This window comes from Suricata suricatta, chromosome 10 (assembly GCF_006229205.1).
Source record: "Suricata suricatta isolate VVHF042 chromosome 10, meerkat_22Aug2017_6uvM2_HiC, whole genome shotgun sequence".
In the NCBI taxonomy this organism is placed as follows: domain Eukaryota; kingdom Metazoa; phylum Chordata; class Mammalia; order Carnivora; family Herpestidae; genus Suricata; species Suricata suricatta.
The window spans coordinates 43,993,561-44,018,393 of NC_043709.1; the positions used below are offsets into that span (position 1 = coordinate 43,993,561).

General features: G+C 39.7%; 1 protein-coding gene across 2 annotated transcripts in view; it reads right to left on the reverse strand.

The window, feature by feature from the left end:
* TMEM19 (transmembrane protein 19) overlaps positions 1-24,833 on the reverse strand; it is a 42,314-nt gene that overhangs the window by 7,104 nt on the left and 10,377 nt on the right. Inside the window, exons 3-6 of one of the 2 annotated variants that reach the window (XM_029955119.1) lie at positions 20,729-20,866; positions 20,108-20,362; positions 19,087-19,296; positions 17,331-17,526 (exon numbers count right to left, since the gene is read on the reverse strand). In XM_029955119.1, coding sequence (XP_029810979.1) covers positions 17,363-17,526; positions 19,087-19,296; positions 20,108-20,362; positions 20,729-20,866 — 767 coding nt within the window. In that variant the 3' untranslated portion in view covers positions 17,331-17,362. Of the gene's footprint in view, positions 1-16,217; positions 17,527-19,086; positions 19,297-20,107; positions 20,363-20,728; positions 20,867-24,833 lie in introns of those variants that run through there. The other variant, XM_029955118.1, reaches the window with a different exon arrangement.

The window sequence follows — 24,833 nt, forward strand, 5'->3', positions numbered from 1 at the left end:
GAATTGATTAATATACTAAGTGCTCTAAAGAAAAAAGTGGACGATATGGAAAATGTTGATTAGTAATGTAAGCAGAGAGATGGAAATCCTAAAAAGGAATCAAAAGGAAATGCTAGAAGTAAAAAACACATAACAGAAACGAAGAATGCTTTTGATGGGCTCATCAATAGACTAGAACCTGGTGAGAGAAGAATTAGTGAGCTTGAAGATATGTGTGGCAAAAGCTGATAGAATTGCAAAAAGAAATAGATATGTCCACTTTAGAGTTTGAGACTTCAGGGGCACCTGGGTGACTCAGCGGTTAAGTGGCCAAGTTCAGCTCAGGTAATGATCTCACAGTTTGTGGGTTTGGGCCCTGTTGGGCTCTGTACTGACAGCTGGAGCCTGTTTTGATTCTATGTCTCCCTCTCTCTATGACCCTCCCCTGCTCACACTCTATGTCTCTCTCTCTCAAAAATAAATAAACAAAAAAAAATTAGAGTTTGAGACTTTAGTAACTATCAATAACTGACAGATCCAACAAGCAAAAAAATCAGGAAAAATAGAGTAGAACTGAAGAGTGCCATCAATCAACTGGGTATAATTGAAATTTATAGAACACTTTATCTAACAACAGCAAAATACACATTTTTCTTAAATTCATATGAAATATTAACCAAGAATTTCACCACCTTCTGGGCCATAAAATACACCTTAACAAATTTAAAAGAAGACACCATACAAAGTTTGCCTTTAGACCACAATTAGAAATCAATAACAAAGATAGCTCAAAAATCCCAACATATTTGGAGATCAAACAATACACTTCTAAATAATACATGAGTCAATGCATAAGTCTCAAAAGGAATTAAAAAATATTTTAAGGAGTGCTTGGCTTGCTTAGTCAGTAGAGCATGCAACTCTTGATCTCAGGGTTGTGAGTTCAAGTCCCCCGTTGGGTGTAGAACTTACTTCATAATAATAAAAATAATTTTAAAAACATTTTATAGTAAGTAAAAATTAAAATACAACCTACTCAAAGTTGTGGATTGCAGTGAAAGTGGTGTTTAGAGGGAAATTTATAGCATTGAAATGCATTTTTCTTTTAAAGTAGGTTTTATGTCCAGTGTGAAGCCCAATGTGGGGCTGGAATTCTTGGCCCTCAGACCAAGACCTGAGCTGAAATCAAGAGTCAGACATTTAACTGACTGAGCCATTTAGGCATCCCGGAAATGCATTTTAAGGGGGGAAAAATGTCAATAGTCTGAGCTTTCAATTTAGGAAAGCTTGAAAAAGAAGAGAAAATTAAATTCAAAGCAAATTAAAGCAGAAGAAAGAAAATACTGAAAATTAGAACAGAAATTAATGAATTTGAAAACAAAAACAGTAGAGAAAATTAACGAAACAAAAAGTTGGTCCTTTGAAAGAACAATAAAATTGAAAAACCCAAGTGAGGCTAATCAAGAAAGACAAATTAAAAGGAAAAAAAGAGGAGATACAAATTACTAATATCAGAGAGGAAAGAAGTATCATCACTACCAATCTCACGGACACTAACAGGATAATAAAAAAATATTATAAACACCTATTCCCACAAATTTGATAACTTAGATAAAGTCAACCAATTCCTGGAAAGACACAATATACTAAAACTCACACAAAAAGAAATATCTGTCTAGGCCTATGTATTAAGGAAACTGAATTGGTAATTAATAACTTTCCAAGACAGAAAACACCAAACCCAAATGGTTTCACTGGTGAATTTATCAACCATTTAAGGAACAAATTTAAGGAACCAGTTCTCTATGGTGATATAAAAAGTAGAAGCAAAGGGAACTTCCTAACTTACTCTGTAAGGCCAACATTACCTTAATACCAAATTAGACAGAGACATTATTAAGAAAGGAAAAGTACAGACTGACATCTCTCATGAACATAGTTTCTGTGGGTCAGGAATTCAGGAGCTTAGAAACCCTCATGAAGTGGCAGTCAAGAATTTGGCCAGGTAGAAGACTTTAAGTCACATGGTGCTGGATGTTGACAGCAGGCCTCAGTTTCTCCCCATGTGGGCCTCTCCACGGGTTGCTGAAGTGTTTTCATGACATGGAGGCTGGCTTTCCCCAGAATGAATGATCCAAAAGAAAGCAAAGTAGAAGCTGTAATGTCTTTTATGACTCAGCTTCGGAAGTCACATACTGTCATTTCCTCAATGTCCTATTGGTAGCAGAGACTAGCTTTATCTAGTATGCAAGGGGGCTAACCCAAGAACCATCTTAAAGGTTGTTTATGACAACATACGATGGAATACTTTTTATCAATGAGAAGAAATCACTTATACATGCAACCATTTAGATGGAGCTCAGATATAATAATAATAATAATAACAACAACAACAACAACAACAACACCAACACCAGACACTGAAGAGTACATATTGTATTCTATTTATATGATATTCTAGAACAGGCAAAACTAATCTATAGTGATTATATCTGGGAAAGGGAGTGATTGACAGGAAATAACCAAGGAAATTTCTGGGGTGATGGAAATGTTCTGTATCTTGACAGGGTGTGCTTCACATGGGTGAATCATTTGTCAGAGTTGTACAATTAAAAATATTGTGTATTTCAATGAAGAAACATTTACTTCAAAAATAACACCATAAAAAAATCAAGTGAGAATTGAGAATGAGTATACATGAATATAGTATACATGCAGCAAGAGTGGCAGAATATGGATTAATTATTGAAACTGGGTGATAGATATATCAGGATACATTATATATTTGTCTACTTGGTATGTGTTTGAACATTACAAAATAAATTTAAAAACTAAAGCCAAACTTTCGTGTGATAAATTTCTAATTCCTTTGTGTAAAAGTTTATATTTTCTTTTGTTCTAAAATAAGAGCATTTGTATCTTGTGAAGGCTGCATTTTGAATTACATCCCAGCAAAGTCAGAGTACCTTAGTAACCCTGAATACAGTTAGGGCGCAAAAATCTGGTGTTGGAAGGTGGGTAGTGATAAAATCTTCCAGGAACACATTTTTACCTGTTTTGTTTGTTAATTATGTAAAAATTGGTCAACCCATTAAGCTTTTAGTGAAAGCAGACCAGCAAACAAGACACAAAGAAAGTTAAGACCATGCTTCCTCTTAAGCCAATCAATTTTTTCCCCTTCTTCCATCCAAGAGAAGCTGAGCAGGGACCATCGTGATCTCCTACTACTTTAGAAAGCACCTACTACTTGTAACATTCCCTGTTTCTTCCCTCAGAGACTTTAAGGGTATTTGGCTGTGGGTGTGGGGCTAGGAATTAAGTGGAAGAATAAAAAATTTGTCAAGTGGACACAGAGATCATTTTATCATACTCCTATCACTTGAGGATCTAATTTTGAAAGTGAAAATGTGAAAGTACATATGTCTTCTCACAGATACCAGTAAAATTTCTGTCAGAACGCAGAAGTATGGAATAATGTGGAGACACTGGAAAGCACAGAATATATTCTAGGACTAGGAGTAATCCAGATGGCCTAGATACATGAAATGTGTGAAGAGGAATAACCATTGATAAGGCCAAAGAGTCTAGGGATCCGTATGCCCAATGGTAGGCATTCATTATCTCACTAGGAGAAAAATGGTACCAAAATCTTAAGAGTAAGGTTTGGGTTAAAAGAGTAAGTGTGAAAAACTATCTTTCTTGCGGAACCTGAGTGGCTCAGTTGGTTAAGCATCTGACTCTTAATTTTGGCTCAGGTCATGATCTCACGGTTTGTGAGTTTGAGCTCCAAGATGGGCTCTGCACTGCATGGGATTCTCTCTCTCCTCTCTGCCTTCCTCCCTACATGTATGTGTGTGCTCGCTCTCTCTCTCTCTCTCTCTCTCTCTCTCTCTCAAAATAAATAAATGAACTCCAAAAAATAGTATCTTTCTTACCTCTGGCAAAGTGAATTACATGGGCACAGTTCATTCATATAATATTGGGAGTTATCTTTTCCAGAGAATAATAGCAATAATAATAAATATAAAAGAGCAGAACTACCTGGCAGTTGCATGGCACTATGGACATGTCACATAGTAATGATAACATTGACTGCTTAATATATACTGGAGACTGTGCTAAATCTGTTAGATGACTTAACTTATTTGATTCTCATAGCAGCTTCCTGCACTAGGTGCTATTGATAGCCTCATTTTATGGACGAGGAACCTGAGATACAGAGTTCATGCAGCTACCGAGCAGTAGAGCTAGTATTTGAGTCCAGGGGGATGTTCTAGCTCCAGAGCCTGTTGTGGCATTATTGCTGCATGTCCTATTAGCTTTCTGTGGCTGCTGAAACAAATTATCATAAACTTAATGGCCCCAAACAATACAAATTTATTGCCTTAGTGCTCTGTAGGGCAGAAGTCCTAAAATTAAGGTGTCAGCAGGGTTGCATTCCTTCTAGAGGCTCTAGGAAAGAATATGTTTCCTTGCCTTTCCCAGCTTCTATAGGCTGCCCACATTCCTTGACTTATAGCCTTTTTCCTCAATCTTCAAAAGCAGCATCACTTTGACTGTTATCAAAAATCTTTCTTTGACCACAGTCAGGAAAGGGTCTCTACTTTTAAGGGTTCATGTGATTCAATTGGACCCATTTAGACAATCTAAGATAATCTTTCTAACTCAAGGTTCTTAACCTTAAACACATCTGCAAGTCCTCTTTGTCATGTCATGTAAATAGGTTCTGAGGACTAGAACATGGACATCTTCTGGGGATGTCCATTTTCTCCACAGGCTTTTCATATACTGACTCATGTGATATCAACAGTATGGTGGAATATAAAATATGCATAGAAGGTCGTGTGAGTAACTCAGTTGGTTAGGCATCTGACTCTTGATTTTGGCTTGGGTCATGGGATTGAGCCCCACATTGGGCTCTGTGCTGAATGTGGAACCTGCTTGAGATTCTCTCTCTCTCCCTCGACCACTCTCCCCGGCATGTGCTCTCTCTCTCTCTAATAAAAATAAATAGGTAGATAGATGATATCAATCTCATTTTCCATACAGAGAGATGAATAGTTTTTTTGTCCCAAGATTGTACAATTAGTATTAGGGTTCTTTATGAATGGGTCTCAACCTACCTCTTTGGCTTCATTTTACACAATTGCTGTCCACCTAATCTCTAGTCTCAGCGAACTTTTTTTCCCCCTCAAATAGTCATACTCCTTCAAAACTCAGTCTTCAGATGTGCTGTTATACCCTCTGGAGGGAGCATCTCGACTTGCCAAACTTTTATTCATCTGCGTTCTCACTGTGTTAGGTTGGGAATGACTCAAATTGCTCTTTTGATGGAGATGTTAGTACAATATACATCAGAAGACTGAAGTAAGAGTACCACATGCAGCCTTCCATGGAGAACTTGACAACTTCTTGCACATCTCCTGGGCTCCTCAGCCAGATCAGAGTTATAAAGTGAGGCCAGAGAGGAGAAAGCTTCAGCAAATAATAAAGAGTTTCTTTTCATTTCTTTTATTTCTTTTAAGCTTATTTCTTTTGAGAGAGAGAAAGAGCTTGTGGATGCTAGGGGAGGGGCAGAGAGAGGGAAGAGAAAGAATCCCAAGTAGGTTCTGAGCTGTCAGCGCAGAGCCCAATGTGGGGCTTTAACTCACAAAACTGTGAGATCATGACCTGAGCTGAAATCAAGAGTCGGACACTTGACCGATTTAGCCACCCAGGTGCCCCTAAAGAGTTTCTTTAAAGTGAGTGGTAGCTGGGCACTGAATCCCACTTGGGGAGAAGATTTCAAGTGTACCTTTGGTGAGTGTTTCCTTTGGTTGACACAGAGATGATTAGTGCCTGAGTCATGCCTAAGAATGTTAAAGACTCCTAGGGGCTCCTGGGTGGCTCAGTTGGTTGAGCATCTGACTTTGGTTCAGGTCATGATTTCACAGTTTGTGGCTTTGAGCCCCACATCAGGCTCTGTGCTGACAGCTGAGAGCCTAGAGCCTGCTTTGGATTCTGTCTTCTTTCTCTGCTCCTGCCCCACTTGTGCTCTGTCTCTGTCTCTCTCTCTGTCTCTGTCTCTCAAAAATGAATAAGCATTAAAAAAAAATAAAATTAAAGCCCAGGGCATTCAGGGTGGCTCAGTTGGTTAAGCCCCACATTGGGTTCCATCAGTACGGGGCCTGCTTGGGATTCTCTCTCCCTCTCTCTCTCTGTCCCTTCCCTCCCCAACTCCTCAAAATAAACAAACATTAAAAAGAAAAAAAAAAGGACAAGTTAAAGCCAACTATCATCCCGGGAGCTGACTCTTGCCAGGGATTCCAAAAGGCAAGCAAACGTCTGTCTTTGATGCTAAAGCCAGAGAGAGAGACTCCTGCCCTGAAACTGGCCAGCACTTCCAGGCGTGGTGAAAGCAGGTTTTCCCAAGCAGCTTATGTAGGTCACCTGGTAAAACCCTATCATGAGGTTGTCTTGAATCCAGGCCAGTAGGGCTGCCTGACAAGTGAGAGTATCTCAGCAGAAAGAGCGCGTGGGCCAGGAGCTGAGGAAGTGGGAGTGGTGGAGTGCTCGCCTGATGGCCCCCAGCGCATCCACTTCTCTATCACCTTTCTCCTCTGTGGTGTAACTAATCCTTCCATGGGGCTGTGGGGTACATTTTCCCTTGAATTGTACTGGCCTTTTGACTTTTTTTGACTAATGACTAGCAGAAGTCATGAGACTTCTGTGGCCAGGCTTAAGAGAACTTGCAGCTGCTACTTGTGCTTTCTTGGAACGTTTGTCATCAATGTAAAGAAACGCATACTGGAGGATGACAGGTCATGTACAGGAGCCCGGCCAAGGGACAAGTGCCATCCAGTGCCAGACATACAAATGAGGCCTTTCTGACTAGTGCTCCAGCCTGTCAACTCTCTGCCAACCTGAGTGAGCCCAGCTGACATCAGGTGGAACAGAGATTCCCAGCTGATCCTAAGCCAAATTGCCAGCCACAAAACTAAATGCAAATAAATGGTTTTTGCTTTAACCCACTAAGTTTGGGATGGTTTGCTTTAATGGATTAACTGATGCAGACAGCCACTTGAACCAGAGATGCATCTGCTGCTTCAAGAACTGCAAAAAAGGGGCTCGGGGCTCCTGGGTGGCTCAGTCGGTTAATTGTCCGACTTTGGCTCAGGTCATGATCTCGCAGTTCGTGGGTTCGAGCCCCGTGTCGGGCTCTGTGCTGACAGCTAGCTCAGAGCCTGGAGCCTGTTTCAGATTCTGTGTCTCCCTCTCTCTCTGACCCTCCCCTGCTTGCGCTGTCTCTCTCTCTCTCTCTCTCTCTCTCTCTCTCTCTCTCAAATAAATAAAAACAGTAAAAATAAAAAAAGGGGGGCTCAGCAGGAAACCTTGAGAGCCCACAAAAGCACCTCACAAGCTAGCACCAGCCTTAACCTTCTGTCTACCAAAATCATCCAATAACGCCAGCTTCAGCCATCTGCCATGCCTAGACAACCAAAACTATCTTTACATAACTCCCTTTTTCCTGCCTCTCTCTCCCTGACCCCCTTCTACACCAGTGTCTTAATCTGTTCAGGCTCCTGTGAGAAAATACCACAGAGTAGATGACTTATAAGCAAACTTTTATCTCCCAGTTTTGGAGGCTGGAAGTCAGCTGTCAGGGTTCCAGCAAGGTCTTCTGGTGAGAGCCCTCTTCTGGGTTACAGATGGCCATTTTCTTTTTGTGTTCTCACATGGCAGAGAGGGTCAGGCAGGGCTCTGGGGTCTCTTTTATTAGAGCACTAGTCTCATTCATGAGGCTCCCCTCTCATGACCTAATCACTTCCCAAAGACCTCACCTCCTAATGCCATCACACTGGAGGTTAAGATTTCAACATGTGAATTTGGGGGGCATACAAATATTCAGCCCATAACAACCGATATCAGCAAATTTCAATTTTATCATTAGTCTCAATTCAGCATTTAAAATAGCCAAATGTGGCTTTATTATTTAAAAAAAATGTTTTATTTATTATTGAGACAGAGAGAAACAGAGCATGAGCAGGGGAGGGTCAGAGAGAGAGAGAGACAGACACAGAATCTGAAGTAGGCTCCAGGCTCTGAGCTGTCAGCACAGAGCCTGATGCAGGGCTTGAACCCATGAACTGGGAGATTGTGACCTAAGCTGAAGCCACCCGCTTAACCAATTGAGCCACCCAGGTGCCCCAGCCAAACCTGGCTTTAAGAACAAAAGCAAAAAAAAAAAAAAAAAAAAAAAATCAACTTTGACTTAGGCTTCTCAGCTTGGACCTGCTTCAAGCTAGAAGCCTACTATGGGTAAGTGGGACATGGTTCTCTAGTCTCTCATAGCTCATCTACCTACTCTTCCATCAGTTTCTAAGAATAAGAGAAGTGTCAAGGGCTTGCTAGAGTTTTTACATAAGGTTATGGGAAGTTGAAAGGGGCACCAGAATGCAAAATTAAAATCACTTAAAAAAATCACAGTAGATACGTCATATTTGATATTTGTTCATGGTAGGTAGTTACACATATGTCTCCCCCACTCTTATCAGATGGACACAGTCCTTGTCTTACTCTTCTTTGATTCACCAACTTCAATACACAATGGCTGAAGCACAGAGGCAGAAAATGAATGCTTGTTTGGCTGGAAGCTAAAACCCAGGTTTCCTTAACTCAGGATTAAACCCTCTCTCCCACGATGTCACTGCGTAGGCGAGACAGGACATGAAATAGTGAGAAATATAGAACAGAATGGTGTGCCTGAGACCAGACCCCTCAACAATCATGGTTTCCTCTGCACCAGGACACACTCACAAAAGGATTTAGTATTTTCTTTCCCTCTTTTTAAAGCAATAATAAATAGAACGTTCCATTTACTGTGATATTTATTTCATCTTTTTACTGAAATAATAAATGCACATAAATGTTTAGCCTGACACATTTCCACAACTGGACACACTCCTACAGGCAGCCTCCAGATCAAGAAACATGTTTTAGCACCTCAGAAGCTCCTCTCATGAAACATCCATTCATTAGTCTCTATCCTCCAGGTAACCACTATTCCTGACCTCCTATAGCATGGATGAGTTTTACACATTTTTGTTCTTTATATAAATGAAATCACAGTATGTATTTTTTTTTTTTTGACTTATTTTGGAGAGAATGAGCAAGCTGGGGAGATGGGCAGGGGAAAGAGAGAGGGAGAGGGAGAGGAAAGGAGGGAGAGGGGGGAGGGAGGGAGGGAGGGAGGGAGAGAGAGAGGGAGAGAGAGAGAGAGAGAGAGAGAGAGAGAGAGAGAAAGAGAAAGAGAGGGAATCTTAAGAAGGCTCCACACTCAGTACAGAGCCTAATGTGGGGGTTGATCCATGACCTTGGACAGGACCTGAGCTGAGCTCAAGAGTCAGACACTCAACCAACTGAGCCATCCAGGTGCCCTGAATCACAGTATATCTTGTGTCTAATCTCTTTTGCTCAACCTGTCTATACTGAGGCTGTTCATTCTCATTGTTTTAGTTTTTAATGTTGATTAATTTTGAAGAGAGAGAGAAACAGAGTGCCAGTGGGGAAGGAGCAGAGAGAAGGGGAGACACAGAATCTGAAGCAGGCTCCAGGCTCTGAGCTGCCAGCACAGAGGCTGATGCAGGACTTGAACTCACAAACTGTGAGATCATGACCTGAGCTGTATCAAGAGCCAGATGCTTAAGTAACTGAGCCACTCAGGTGCCCCTCAAAATATATTTCTATATACGCCAGGGTACAGGTTGTGTAACTGAAAGAGAAGCTGCTTGTTAATTACTGAGGAAACACACTTGGGGTGCCCCTCTCTCCGACTTGCACTCTTTCTCTAAGAAAAAAAAAAAGCAGCACACTTTAGAATGTTTAGTGTTTGGACAAATTTAGTGCTCTACTTTATGGAAAAAATAAAGAATTAGCCTTGTTCAATAATATATAAGTCCATTAAAGATCAATTTTAGAATCAAATTTTATAGAACTATAATTGAGTAATTACATGCAATATTACACAATCACAAGAGAAATATGGGGACCTATATCTACCACACTCCCAGTTCTAATGAGTTTATTCTCTCATAATGCTATGTAGTATCACCATTTAAAACACTGTGGGGCCTGATGAAATTAAGAGAAAATAGAATTTGTATTATTATTCTAGCCCCATAAACGGACCTTAAAACTCTTAGTCTCAAAGAAACGTTTAGAGCCCTTTCTACATGTTTGTTTTTAAATTTTTATTTTAGAAAGCAAGCAAGAGAGAGAGCAAGTGGGGGAGAGGGACACGGGGGGGAGGGAGGGGGGAGGGAGAGAGGGGGAGAGAGGGGGAGAGAGAGAGAGAGAGAGAGAGAGAGAGAGAGAGAGAGCGAGCGCGCGCGGGAGCACGAGCACGAGCAATAGCAAGAATGAATCTTAGGTACGCTCCACACTCAGCTCGGAGCCTGCTTTGGGGGTTGATCTGACGAACATGGGATCATGACCTGAGATGAAATCAAGAGTCAGATACTCAACCGGCTGAGCCACCCAGGCACCTCTATGCATGCTAGTATTTAGCAATGAGAAGACTAGTAGTTTAAAGAAGGTTAAGTATTAATATGATGACTCAATAAATGTTCACTGTGTAATAACTGTTGTAGCTAAGTGTAGAATGTATATGGGCATACCTGATTCAGCAACAGGAAGATTCTTAGAGGTGCCACTAAACCAGTTTTTCAGCGATCTATAAGGGAAGAGAGAGTGAAGGAATTCCATGTAGATAGGACAGTGTTAGAGCCTGGGTGGCTCAGTTGATTAAGCGGGTGGCTTTGGCTCAGGTCATGATCTCATGCTTCATGAGTTTGAGCCCTGCGTCAGGCTCTGTGCGGACAACTCAGAGCCTGGAGCCTGCTTCAGATTCTGTGTCTCCTTCTCTCTCTGTGCTTCCCTTTCCTATTTCTCTGTCTCTCAAAAATAAACATTAAGAAAAAAAAAGGAAACACTACACTCACTCATATGAGCAAATCTCTACTCTGGGCAATGGGTTGAGAAGATTCCTTAAGGTTCCTTGTTCTAGAATTAAACGACAATGTGTTGAGAATTTTGTCAAAGGTTTTTGCCATGTATAATTCCAAATGCAAGTATCTAAGATCAGAAGACTGTGAAAAATTGGCAACAACAAAAAAATCACACTCAAAATATACCACATAGGTACAGAGATCTGTGATACTTGTATTAATTTTTGCAACAATCTAAAAGTGAAGGTATTAAGGCACTGCTTTGAGTATCCAGTTACTTTTTATTGTGTTATACTAAACTCCCATTTTAGTCTTTTAATTGATTGCTAATAAGGTAGTTTATAAAGAAAAGGAATACAATTTTTTTCTTTTATAGTTTATTATCAAGTTGGTTTCCATATATCACCCAGTACTCATCCCAAAAGTGCCCTCCTCCATGCCCATCACCCCCATTCCCCACCCCTATCAGCCCTCAGTGTGTTCTCAGTATTCAAGAGTCTCTTATAGTTTGCCTCCCTCCTTCTCCCCAACTATTTTTTCCCCTTCCCCTCCCCCATTGTCCTTTGTTAAGTTTCTCCTGTTCCACATGAGTGAAAACATATGGTATCTGTCTTTCTCCGCCTATCTCGCTTAGCATAATACCCTGAAGTTCCAGCTACTTTCCTACAAATGGCCAGATTTTATTCTTTCTCATTGCCATGTAGTATTCCATTGTGTAAATAAACCACATCTTCTTGATCCACTCATCTAGTGATGAACATTTAGGCTCTTTCCATGATTTGGCTATTGTTGAAAGTGTCGCTATGAACATTGGGGTACATGTGCCCCTATGCATCAGCACTCCTGTATCCCTTGGGTAAATTCTTAGCAGTGCTATTGCTGGGTCATAGGGGAGTTCTATTGTTAATTTTTTGAGGAACCTCCACACTGTTTTCCAGACTGGCTGCACCAGTTTACATTCCCACCAAAAGTGTAGGAGGGTGCTCGTCCGTCTCTCCACATCCTCGCCAGCATCTATAGTCTCTTGATTTGTTCATTTTAGCCACTCTGACTGGTGTGAGGTGGTATCTCAGTGTGGTTTTGATTTGTATTTCCCTGATGCTGAGTGACGCTGAGCATCGTTTCATGTGCCTATAGGCCATCTTGGATGTCCTCTTTGGAGAAGTGTCTGTTCATGCCTTCTGCCCATTTCTTCACTGGATTATTCGTTTTTTGGGTATAGAGTTTAATGAATCCCTTATGGATTTTGGGTACTAGCTCTTTATCCAATATGTCATCTGCAACTATCTTTTCTCATTCTGTCGGTTGCCTATTAGTTTTCTTGATTGTTTCCTTTGCAGTGCAGAAGCTTTTTATCTTGATGAGGTCCCAACAGTTCATTTTTGCTCTTGATTCCCTTGCCTTTGGGGATGTGTCAAGTGAGATATTGCTGCAGTTGAGGTCAGGGAGGTTGTTTCCTGCTTTCTCCTGTTTTGGTGGTTTCCTGTCTCACATTCAGGTCCTTCATCCATTTTGAGTTTATTTTTGTGTATGGTGTAAGAAAGTGATCTAGTTTCATTCTTTTGCATGTTGCTGTCCAGTTCTCCCAGCACCACCTGTTAAAGAGGCTTTTTCCACTGGATACTCTTTCCTGCTTTGTCAAAGATTAACTGGCTGTACATTTGTGGGTCCAATTCTGGGTTCTACATTCTATTCCATTGGTCTATGTGTCTGTTTTTTGTGCCAAGGAATATCATTTAAAACAATGGTGGGGAGGGGTAGATGGAGAAGAGGTAATTTCCAGAGATTATTTGAGTATCTTCTTGATTGGTAGCAGAAACACACTTGATTGTAGACATTTTAGAAATAATACATTAATATTTTGGTATACATCTTTTTAACCTTTTTTCTCCCTTAATAGAGTTTTCTTGGATGTAAGCAGCCAACTTGAAGCAGCAAAGTCACAGTATTAATTATAAAAAAAACTTCATTGATCAAAAATAATGTGTTAAAATAAACCCAAAACAATAATTGTGTAGAAAATTTCTCACATTTCTATTGGTAGTTATTTTGAGAAAGGTAGAAGAAGGCTAGGTCTGTTGAGGGGGTTATAGAGGCAAAGGATATTTTAGTTTTATCTCTAATACACTAATATTTAAAAAATTCAGTGTTATGTAAGTAATTAAATATTAATTAAAAAAGGAAAACTATCTGGGACACATGGGTAGCTCATTCGTGGAGCGTGTGACTCCCGGTCTTAGGGGTCATGAATTCAAGTTGGGGGGGTCAGGAGTTCAAGATTACTTAAAAAAAATAAAAAATAACTTAAAAATGAAAGAAAAAATCCAAACATTAAAACAAGAGTTGCCACATGCATAAAATAAATTTTGAAGGTGGTAATGAATGAGAGTTAACATGTCTAGTCCTAGAAGAGAAAACAATTTTAGGAGCCTTACCCTTATTATCATTTCCTGACTCATTAGTTTCAAAACCATTAATAGTGCGTCACATGACTGAGAAATGTTGGAATCATCACAGTCCTCAGGAATTCAGGTGGCCAAACTGGTTTATTTTTTTATTTTCCTCCAGAACAACGTTCCTGATTCTTAGCTTTCAGTGACTCTTAAAGGAAACACTGATTAAAGTTAAAAAACTTAATTTAACAAACATATACTGAATACTTATATATTTTTTAAAATATTCAGGACCAGTGGCACTTGGGTGGCTTAGTCGGTTAAGTTTCAGACTTCAGCTCAGGTCATGATCTCGCAGTTCGTAAATTCAAGCCCTGTGGCGTGCTCTGTGCTGACGGGTCAGAACATGAAGCCTGCTTCAGATTCTGTGTCTCCCTCTCTCTCTGTCCTATCTCCTCTTGCTCACACTCTGTCTCTCTCAAAAATAAGTATTCTTAAAAAATTAAAAAAAATATTCAGAACCATTTGGAATTACAGCAGCAGATACTCTATTAGGAAATTAAATAATTTAGCTGCATAATTGTGTTTTCATCTTTAAAGTATGTACAATTCACCTGAAATCTGGGGCAAAGACAGTTTTTTTCTTGCTCTGATGACATCAGAAGCAGCAGATGAAACATCAAGGACATCAGATGATTGGGCTCCAGTATATCTGCTGTGCATAACAGGCAGCAGCCGTTAATACTACAGGCATGAGGCAAAGTTTATGATATCTCACCTTGCATGATTTTTCTCTCTACTAGATCTTTAATTGGGATGGCATTAGCATTTCCTACATATAAAGCAGTTAGACACAAGAAAAGAGATTTGTACACCTTGTTTGAGGCACTCATAACCCAAGTAATGAGAAAAGCTAAGAATGGAATCATCTGTTGTATCAATTCATTATTCTCCTGGTAGCTCCATTTCATGAGTCCTCAAATGCCATTCCCTGAAGTCTTCAGGTCTCCTTCAAGAGCCATGAGCACATAACCTTCCTCTCCTCTACTGTACAACAGTAATATAAAAATGGTATGTATACCTTTAGGCTGTCCTAGGTAGGCAGTAGGTATTGTTTTGTTATACTCTTACATGGAGTTCTTTCTATGAAAATGTTTTAATTTTTTTATCAAAAAGTTTTTTTAATACTTATGTCTGAGAGAGGGAGAGTGTGTGCAAGTGGGGGAGGGGCAGTGAGGAGAGATGGGACAGAGGCTCCAAAGCCAGCTCCACAATGACAGCAGGGAGCCAATGCAGCAGGAGATCATGACCTGAGCCAAATCCGGCTCAACCAGCTGAGCCACCCAAATGCCCTGGAAGGTGTTTTTAAAATAAACTGTTCACTCAGTAGAGAGGAAGAATAGGTTGAACTAGTTAAATATCCAATTATGAAGGATATTACAATAAAATCTATCAGATTAAAGAAAAGAAAGAACCACCATTCTTTATAATTCTCATAACCAAAGAAAGTCTGAAGAAACACAAAGTTTCTTCCTAAATTTGGTGACAAAACTGACCTGATCTGAGGTTCTCTTTACAGTCTTAAGGTATTACACTTAGTGGTACTATTCATACATTCACCATAGAAACATTAGTGTATTTGAGAATAGGTGCCACCTGAGACTCTTTTGGGGGAGTTTAAGTAAAATATATGTACTCCATTTCTAAAATCTGAAAATTTTGATTCCAATACACAACCAGACAGTAAAGGCTTGTCAGGCAGTATTTCCCTAAACTGTTAATGAAATGGTGATTCTACCAAATCCAAAGATGGTTGCGATAAGTATTTTTATTCTATAGTGGTGATTCTATCATGAGGATGCATCACCAGGAAAAGAAAAAAGTCATGTTGAAATAGATACAGGCTCTTCAAACAATAAGCAGGCTGCACCAAAAACTGACACAGGATGATTTAGTAAGTGATGTGGCTGTAAGACACAGTATAATTACCAGAAGCTATTAATGCATAAAGAGAGCACACAGCGCTACTAACAGCTTTCTGCATAAAAATGAAAAGTCCCATTCTTCTGAAGCTTCTTTTATATATGGTGCTTTAGGACATTTATTTAGTTCTCAACCTGTCTAAACATTAGAATCTCCTAGAGAGCTTTCCAAAAATAACCTATGCATGAGCCTCACCTTCAGATGCTCAGATTTACTTGGTCTAGAGAGGGGTCTTGGCAAATGTTTTTAAAAACATCTTATCCCTGGTGGCCTCAGTCTGTAGAGCATGGGACTCTTGATCTTGGGGATGTACATGCAAGCCCCACATTGGGTATAGAGATTACTTAAGAAAAACAAAAAACATCCTACGTGATTTTAACATACAGCAAGAGCTCTGAAAAGTTCTAACACCAAGGCTCTACCCCAGAATAGATAAATCAGAGTCCTTGGTAACAAAGCCCAGACAAAAGTTTTTTTTTTTTAAAAGATGCTCAGGTGATTATAATCTATACCCAAGGTAAAAACCAATGACTGAGACCCCACTGTGTTGCTTGGTTTAAGGATGTCAGCATTTTTTTTTCTTTCTTTCTGAGTCAACTCAGTTCTCAATTATCACTGTAGTAAAGAATTATTTTTTTTAGTGTTTATTCATTTTTTGAGAGGGAGGGTAGGGAGAGAGAGAATGAATGAGGAGGGCAGAGAGAGAGGGAGACAGAGAATCTGAAGCAAGTTTTGCACTCGTTAGTGCAGAGCCTGACTCTGGGCTCAAACTCGCAACGAGATTGTGACCTGAGCTGAAGTTGGTCATGACTCAAAGTTGGTCACTTAACTGACTGAGCCACCCAGGTGCCCCACCAGTAAAGAATTCTAAGCTTTATCCACTCTAGTAATAATAGTGGTTTAATCCATGGAATCTCTCTTCAGTTTTAACTTCAATGCAAAAGAAGGGGAGGGATGTATGGAAATCACATGAGAAATATTTTTAAATACTTTCAGCAACATGCTCACTTCGGCAGCACATATACTAAAATACTTTTAGCAAAATAATCCATACCAGAATTCAATCCATATTAAACTCCTTTAACATACAGTAAATCATAGTGAAGAACAAAACTGAAAGGTAGAATTCATTTTAGTAGAGTCTATATTGTACAGAAGAGCATAACTTAAGTACAGAATAGGAAATCAGAATATCTCCCAGTGACTTCTAGGTAGCAAATAAAAAAAAAATAATTATAGTAGTTTTCCAGTGACTCTAATTGTTCAGGATGCCAAAGTAAAACAAATTCCTTTAGAAATTTCAAAGAAAGCTAGAAAATACATTAAAAAATATTAAATACAAGATAATTTCTGCTCAAAGATCAATTGAAATAGAAGGTGCACATATTTTAGATATAAATCTCTTTTGCTTTTACTTAAAAATACTTTTTTCATGCATTCTAACGGTCATATGAAAAAGCCATTTACTTTCTTTCCATTACTAACCCTGAGAAAGGGAGAACAAATGTGAAGTAGTCCTCAGAGCACAGTAAGAACCAAACTCCACATCTTCACAACTGTACATGGCAAGTAATGGAAGTCCAGAACTACATTTATTCAGGATTCCACACACATACACATCAGTGTAAACCACCCAAAACTAAAATTTGGGTAACTGGTACAAGTGCCATTACACTTTTAGTCCCTACATTGGTTTAACGAAAACAAAATCTATATTTACTATGTAAGAATTTTCAGTTCAGTATAGAGCAATATGTGTGGATGTTACAGCTTCACTGCTCAAGAAGCTCTATTCATCAGAAGAAAAATATGAATAAGTTCTGTGTACACTTATCTTTCACTAGAAAGATGTTAGCAGTTACAAGGGAGTTAAAGGAAAAATTTGGAATTTCATCACAATGGAATATGGGAAGAGCTGGTATTTCCTCTTTGCCATTGTAATTATTCTTCTTACTATGAAACTTAGAATTGCAAATTTAGCTGAATTTACCACAGTTTCGGCCTTCGTCAATCAAGCAAAGTTCACTCAATGGGCCAAAACTGGCAAGCAGCAGTTGGGAGCAAGAGGGCGACGAGGACAGAAGAAAACAGATTCACCGCGTTGTTATCAAGGATCGGCTTCCCTGCTATGTGCTTCACTTCGTTCGCCGGGCTGTTGACCACCATGCCGGTGCTTTCATCTAAACCTGGGGTAGAAGAGAAGCACTGTGAGGGGGAAAATCCAAATGACCTGATTTAAAAACAAATAAGCTCCCCCCCACAAAGGATATAATCTTTGAAAGATTCTCAGCCATTTAAAATTGATTTCAGCCAAGGGGCGCCTGAGTTGCTCAGTTGGTTAAGCATCTGACTTTGGCTCAGGTCATGATCCCACAGTTGGTGAGTTCTAGGCCCTTGTCAGGCTCTGTGCTGACAGCTTGGAGCCTGGAGCCTGCTTCAGATCTGTGTCTCCCTCTCTGCCCATCCCCTGTCCCCTGCTCACGCTCTGTCTCTTTCTCCCTCAGAAATAAGATAAACATTAAAAAATTTTTTAATTGATTTCAGTGGATAATTATATGGTGCAAGGTATGGAACCCTCAATTACAAATGATTTTTTTGAAATGTGATTTTCAGCACACCTCAATACTATTCTCTCAACACTGCTGGCGTTCCTTCACAGGTAGAAGGGAGAACATTAAAACCAGAGAGGTGATAAAACCAGAAAATTAGGCCTCTAAGACCTATAGGGATCACATCTTCGGCCTCTGCACTGAAAACCCAGGACCGAGCATGGTGCCACCACAAAGGAGTCACACAAAGAATTTACTGAATTAGTTAATCTGTCCCACAGTACACATTATTTTTTCAACCCACTCAATATGATCAGAAACTTCCCCGGTTACAGCCCAGTTTAGAATAGAACCTAGGCTCTTAAAAACAAACAACAAACAAAAAAACGTAGAGGGGGGCAGTGTGTGTATGTATGTATGTATGTGTGTGTGTGTGTAGTTATTGACCTTTACCCTGAACTAAAATCAGACTGCTTCCTCCTTAGTATCTAGATCAGACTAATGAATCTGAGAGAACAAACATTCTGACTGGTGGAAAGCGAAGCAGAGGGCAAGTTGATGATCTTGGCACATGAAGAGAAATGGGACTGTACACGGAGAAACTTTCTCCAGAGTCCCAGCTTCTTCACTGTGAGAGTCAAAGGAGAAAGCATGGTTGGTCAGAGTGTGGAAGAAATATACACCTACCAGAATTTGTCAGTATACTGATGTGACAGGAGAGCCTCAAAAGCAAAGCACAGAAAATTCTGGGGAAAACCAACCCTCCCATATATCTTGAGTGGGGCTAAAAATTCAGTGGGGACAGAAAGCATTATGTCACAGCAGAAAAGTAGGTCATATGTGTACAGAGTACTACAATAATTCTCTCTCAGACAGACTTGTAAAACAAATGGAGGGTGGGAATGAAAATGACCTGATTCCAAACGTTCTGCTTTCCTGGGATTAGATAGAGTCCCATAAGCAAAAGCATCTGTTTCCTGCACTATCATATCCTCCCCACACTCACTGTTCTGCAGGGCTAATTCTCCCTTGATTAACACATGAAAAGATTTTAAATGTGAAAAAGACTCTGTCCTATCATTCCTGGCCTCTCAATTTCCTCTGTCTCTGAGACTGTTTCCATTGTCATGTTTTTCTCCCCGTATTTTTCCCCATTTAACACACCAATACGTTGCAGTAATAAAGTGATGCTCTTACCAGTAAATTGCATTGTAGCTCCTAAATATGAGTCTACAACTGATCCTAGTAATCCAGCCAGACCCCCAAATGCAATAATTGGCCACTGGGGAGCAGAAACGTCCAAATCATTAACAAAAACCAACTGTGTAAGGAAGTACGCAACGCCCACCGAGGTTCCACCAAGTAGACTGGAGGCAAGGCCCACCACTGTGACACCCCCATTGGTCCCTGAAAGAGGAAGAGAGATAAAATAATCTGGTTAACAATCAACAAACACATAAAATCAAGGAAAGCAAAAAATTTTGGTACCTATCTTACCAAGACTAATTCAAAGAAAGGGTTCTCTTTCATATAAATCCGAAGACCAAAGCCTGCTTAAAAAGAAGTTTTTTTCTCTGCATTAACTCCTGACATTCTAAGCAGTGCAGGGGAATGATCAGTGGGGCCAGACTGCCTGGTATCAATCTTGCTTCTGTCCCCTTCAACCTATATGATTGTAGCAAAGTTACTTAACTTCTCTTGATTTCCTTGTTTGTAAGATGAAAATAAAGAACCAATTCACATGAATATTAAGAGTATTAAGGATGATGATGATGATAATGAGGAAGAGGAAAAAAAGGGGAGGAGAGGAAGAAAAGGAAAAGAAGGAGTAAGTAGAGGAGTTAAAGACGAGGAGAAGGAAGAGAAGGAAGGAGGCGGCCAGGAGATGACAGAGACAAACGTGTAGCAGTAGTTGATGATAATGGTAGCAGGGAACTGAAATCTATGGTATAGCACTAACCACATAACAGGTTCTCAAGAAATACTCTACCATTCCCTTCCTCTTCCTCTCCTACGGATAGGTCTCTGCATTTCGGTGTTGTTTATCTAGGACTTACTAACATTTCCTGCAAATATTATTATCACCAATTTAATAGCCTACAGTAATTTTCCAATTAAGGGGAATAGCTAAAATTCTTAAAAGGCTCTTAGGTAAGAAACACAATCACGGTTTTTTTGGTTCATTTTATTTTTTTGAAGAACTTAAATATAGACTCACCAACTGGAACTTTCTCCCAGGTTGTTATTAGCCTTGGCGGGCTTTTACTCAGAACGGTGCCAACTTCCGAAGCCCACGTGTCTCCAGCACAGCAGGCCAGTGCAGCCAAGAGAGACAAACACATCCAGGAAGCAGTGTACTGCTTGGAAAAATCTATTGGGATCTCCCCGGGGCCATTTTCTATCATATACAGCAGGGCCAGCTCTGTAGGCACAGCTCCATTACAGAACACCTGAATCCAGTTCCTCTGCCCGCCTACAAACAAAGGAGTACATAAAAAGGACACAAAATGTTTTCTTCTCAGAAAGGAAACCATGCAGCTACAGGAATTTATTTTAAAGTTTAAGAAAAGAAAAATGACTAAAATTTTAAAAATAACTAGAAGTTGGATGGTACCTTTGCCTATATTCTATATTATTTTAGAATAATTAATGATAGTTTCTAATGCTTCTAAAATTCTGTTATTTATTATTATGGTGAAGTAATGATAAACTAAATTAGGCTACTACTTAAAGTAATTCTCATCTAAAATTTATCTGTTTCAACAATCTAAACATGTTCTGATTATAGGCTGAAATAAAAGTTACTATTTTCAGTGATGTCAAACATAATTCATTTTACCTTCTTTGTATTCTGAATCTAGACGCTTCTTTATTTCTCCCTTCCATTTAGTGAGTTTTGAAGAAGAAAGGAAAAACATCAGCAAAGAGGTAAAAAAGCTGAAATTTGCAATGGTTAGGATAAATCCAACCACGAGTCCTGAAAGAAACATATAAATATACACAGAATTATATTTAGTCCATACATTAGTGCTGTGAAAAAAAAAAGAATGGAATTTTTTCAGTTCTTATTTACACTAAACCTGAAATGTACATTTCTAATACATTTTCATTTTTACCAGTTCAGATACTACCGAATAGTAAAACTAAATGGTTTGATTAAATTCAGAGATTTTTAAAACATATTTTGACCTCCTTTCAAACTATGAATATATGAATGGATTATTGTAGATATTTTACTTTATAATCAAATTATAGAACACAATAAATAGTGATTTACTATTAGGCAATACATATTATATATGTCATAAATAACATTTGGATAGACAGCTAGTTTGAAAATTTCTAAGTTAACTGTGGATTTCTGCAGAGAGGTTAAGATTGTGGAGTCTTTCAGGCTTCTAATTTTTACATCCCCTTCCCCCACCCCATATCCTGGATCTTGTTTTCTAAAGGCTAGCTTTTTAAAAAACTTTTATATGCTCTCTTGTTGAGCCTCATAAACTATGGGAGAAGACAGAGACAGTGTTTCTTAGCTACGTTTTCTTACGCAGATCTATGAAAACAACCATGGATTTTATGTGATTTTAAAAATGGAGTATTTTCTGTGAATGTGATTTTAGATTTGTCAACTTTTTCTTTGTTTCTTTTATTTGGGCAAAGAAGAAAGGGATCATCCTTCTTTTTTCCACAAATGACCAATTTCAAGGAAGGCTTATCGTACCTACTGTTGAATCAAGAGAACAAAAAAGAGGGAAGCTTACATTTCATGAAACGGAAAAGAAGGAAAGATGTATTCCTGATATTACAGCAAAATGTAAAGAGGCCACTGAAACCAACTGCTAAATCAGTCAAATATGCTGGAGGCTTAACTTGTTGTAGGCTGCTAAAGTGAGAAGTTATAAAGCCTCTCTCTCAATAATTCTATAAAGAAAATGCACACCTGCTGGAATTAGATTTTTAAATTACTCAGATAATTCTTAAAGGCCTTTGTTAGAAAATCTGAAAATATTCCTATGATGGGTGCCTGGGTGGCTTAGTCATTTGAGTGACTGACTCTTGATTTCGGCTCCGGTCATGATCCCAGGGTTGTGGGATCAAGCTCTGCACTGGGCTCCACACTCAGCGCAGAGCCTGCTTAAGATTCTTTCTCTCCCTCCCTCTGCCCCTCTCCTCCACTCATGTGTGCTCTCTCTCTACAATAAAATAAAAAGAAAAAAGAAAATGCTCTTAGTAGTGACACTTGGTGGCTGAGATAGCAAAGCACCCCCGTTTCTATTACCACAATGGTTAGAAAAGTTTACAAAAATGAATGAGCCGGAGGATTCTGGGAAGATGGAGGAGGAGGAAGCATCAGAAATCTGTCTTCCCACTTAGACAATAACTGCACAGGCCGAGACACAGAGAGAGGGAGACAGAATCTGAAGCAGGCTCCAGGCTCAGAGCCCAATGCAGAGATCTAACCCCTGAACTGTGAAATCATGACCTGAGCTGAAGTCCGACACTTAACCGAATGAGCCACTGAAGCACCTCTGGACTTGTCTTAAATTTTTTTTAAATGTTTATTTTATTTTTGAGAGAGAGAGAGAGAGAGAGACAGAGACAGAGCATGGATGGGGGAGAGGCAGAAAGAGAGGGAGACACAGAATCTGAAGCAGATTCCAGGCTCTGAGCTGTCAGCACAGAGCCCGACATGGGGCTTGAATTCATGAGATCATGACTGAGCTGAAGTCGGATGCTTAACCGAGTGAGCCAGCCAGGAGCCCCTGGACTTGCCTTGCAAATATGAGGATTTGTACTCTGATCAATGATTGCTGCTTCTGATAAGGCAGAGGATGGCAGCCACTGTTGCTCCCCACCCCTTACCGTTGCAAGCCCTTTCTTGTCTGGCTGAAACGATTTCCAAAGGATTTAAAGGGTTCATACCAGCTTCCCTTCATTTCTGTTTTTCCTCCTCTGGAGAACCATATATTAAAGACTAGGACATTCAAAAGAAACTGCACTTAGGGGGAAAATTAGAACGTCACAGTGCATACTCAGAGAAAGGTACAGGATCAGAAAAGACTGGGAAGACCTTACATTTACACCTTAGGGTAATCCATGGCACAGAGACAACCTCCAACAATCAAAAAGAAGACAAAACAAAAACAAAAAAGCAAACCCTGGGAATAGGAAATTCTTATTTCCAGAGTTACCACATTATTAGATGAAATGTCCAGTTTTCAACAAAAATATCACAAGGCATACAAAGATACAGGAAAGTATGGCCCATTCAGAGGGGAAAAAAGTAAGCTAAGACATCAAGACAACAGTCTTAATCATGCTCAAAGAATGGAAAGAAGACATGATGAAAGTCAAGAAAATAATATGGAATATGGAAATATTAATAGAAATAGAAATCTAGAGAAAAACCAATAGGAAATATTGGAGCTGATAACAATTCAGATTCAGTACAGATTCAAAGGCACATCTAAGCAGGCAGATTAAACAAGTCAATCAACTTCAAGGCAGGAGGGGTGCCTGGGTGGCTCAGTCAGTTAAGCGTCTGGCTTTGGCTCAGGTCATGATCTCATGGTTCGTGGGTTCGAACCCGGCATTGGACTCTGTGCTGACAGCTAGCTCAGAGCCTGGAGCCTGCTTCAGATTCTGTGTCTCCCTCTCTCTGACCCTCCCCTGCTCGTGCAGGGGAGGGGCAGAGACAGAGAGCAGGGAAGAGATCCCAAGTAGGCCTCACACTGGTGGAGCCTGATGTGGGGTTTGAACTCATGAACCACGAGATCATGACCTGAGCTGAAACCAAGAGTCAGCGGCTTACTGACAAAGCCACCCAGGCGCCTTCCTGCTTCTTTACACATAGGGAGCATTCTCTCTGTGTTCTTTTCAACTTATAAGCACATAATAAAAAGTTTTATTTATTAATCTCTGCACCCAATGTGGGGCTCCAGTCATGACCCTAAGATCGAGAATCACACGATGTTCTGACGGAGCCAGCCAAGTGCCCCTATAAACATGCTTTTTTATAATAAAATTTGTTAGTGGGTTTTAAAAAAATGTTTATGGGGGGTGCAAAAGAGAGAATTTGAAGGAGGCTCCAGCTGTCAGTGCAGAGCCCACTAGGACTCGGTCTCACAATTTGAGACCATGACCTGAGCCAAATCAAGAGGGGATGCTTAACTAACTGAGCCACTCAGGAGCCCCTTTTATAATAATTTTGTACTTCTTCTTTTAGGGAGAGAATGTCCTAACTCTGCCTTTAAGCGGGGTCAGTGGCTCCCCCAAATCTCACATTTATTGTTAATTAGTCTCTCATGAGTTTGGCTGCTTTAAGTCTAAACTTCCAGTGTGGAGGGGGTATGGGAAAAAAATCCACCTTCTGGCCCTGCAGGGTTGGGGACCAGTTTCCCAAAATGTGATAATCACAGCAAGGCACTGTTATCTTGTGTGGCCCTGTCCAGACTGCCTGCTTATATTTCTAAGTACAAATTCTTTGATCCCTGCTTAACTTTATTGTTAACAATTTCTATTCTCAGGGTACCTGGATGGCTCAGTCAAGATTAAGAGCATGTGACTCTTAATTTCAGAGTCATGAGTTCAAGCCCCACACTGAATGTGGAGCCTAGTTAAAATTTAAACAAACAAGCCCCCCAAAACAATTTTCATTCTCTGTAACTTTTAAGATAAATATATTCAGTTTTATTATATAAAGATTTTTGTTATCACATTAAACAAAACTATTAATAGAATAGATATTAAGCAGGTGTTAATATTTATTTAATAAATAACTATTAAATAATATCTTCTTAAACAACAGAACAGGGGACCAGGTTTTTATTTTTGTAGTAACTCTGATGGTTAGCTCAACATTTAGATACCACAACTAGTGAGATTATCGATTGATCTCTCCAGAGATACTCAAATATTGGCACTTTACTCACGTTTATCAAGCT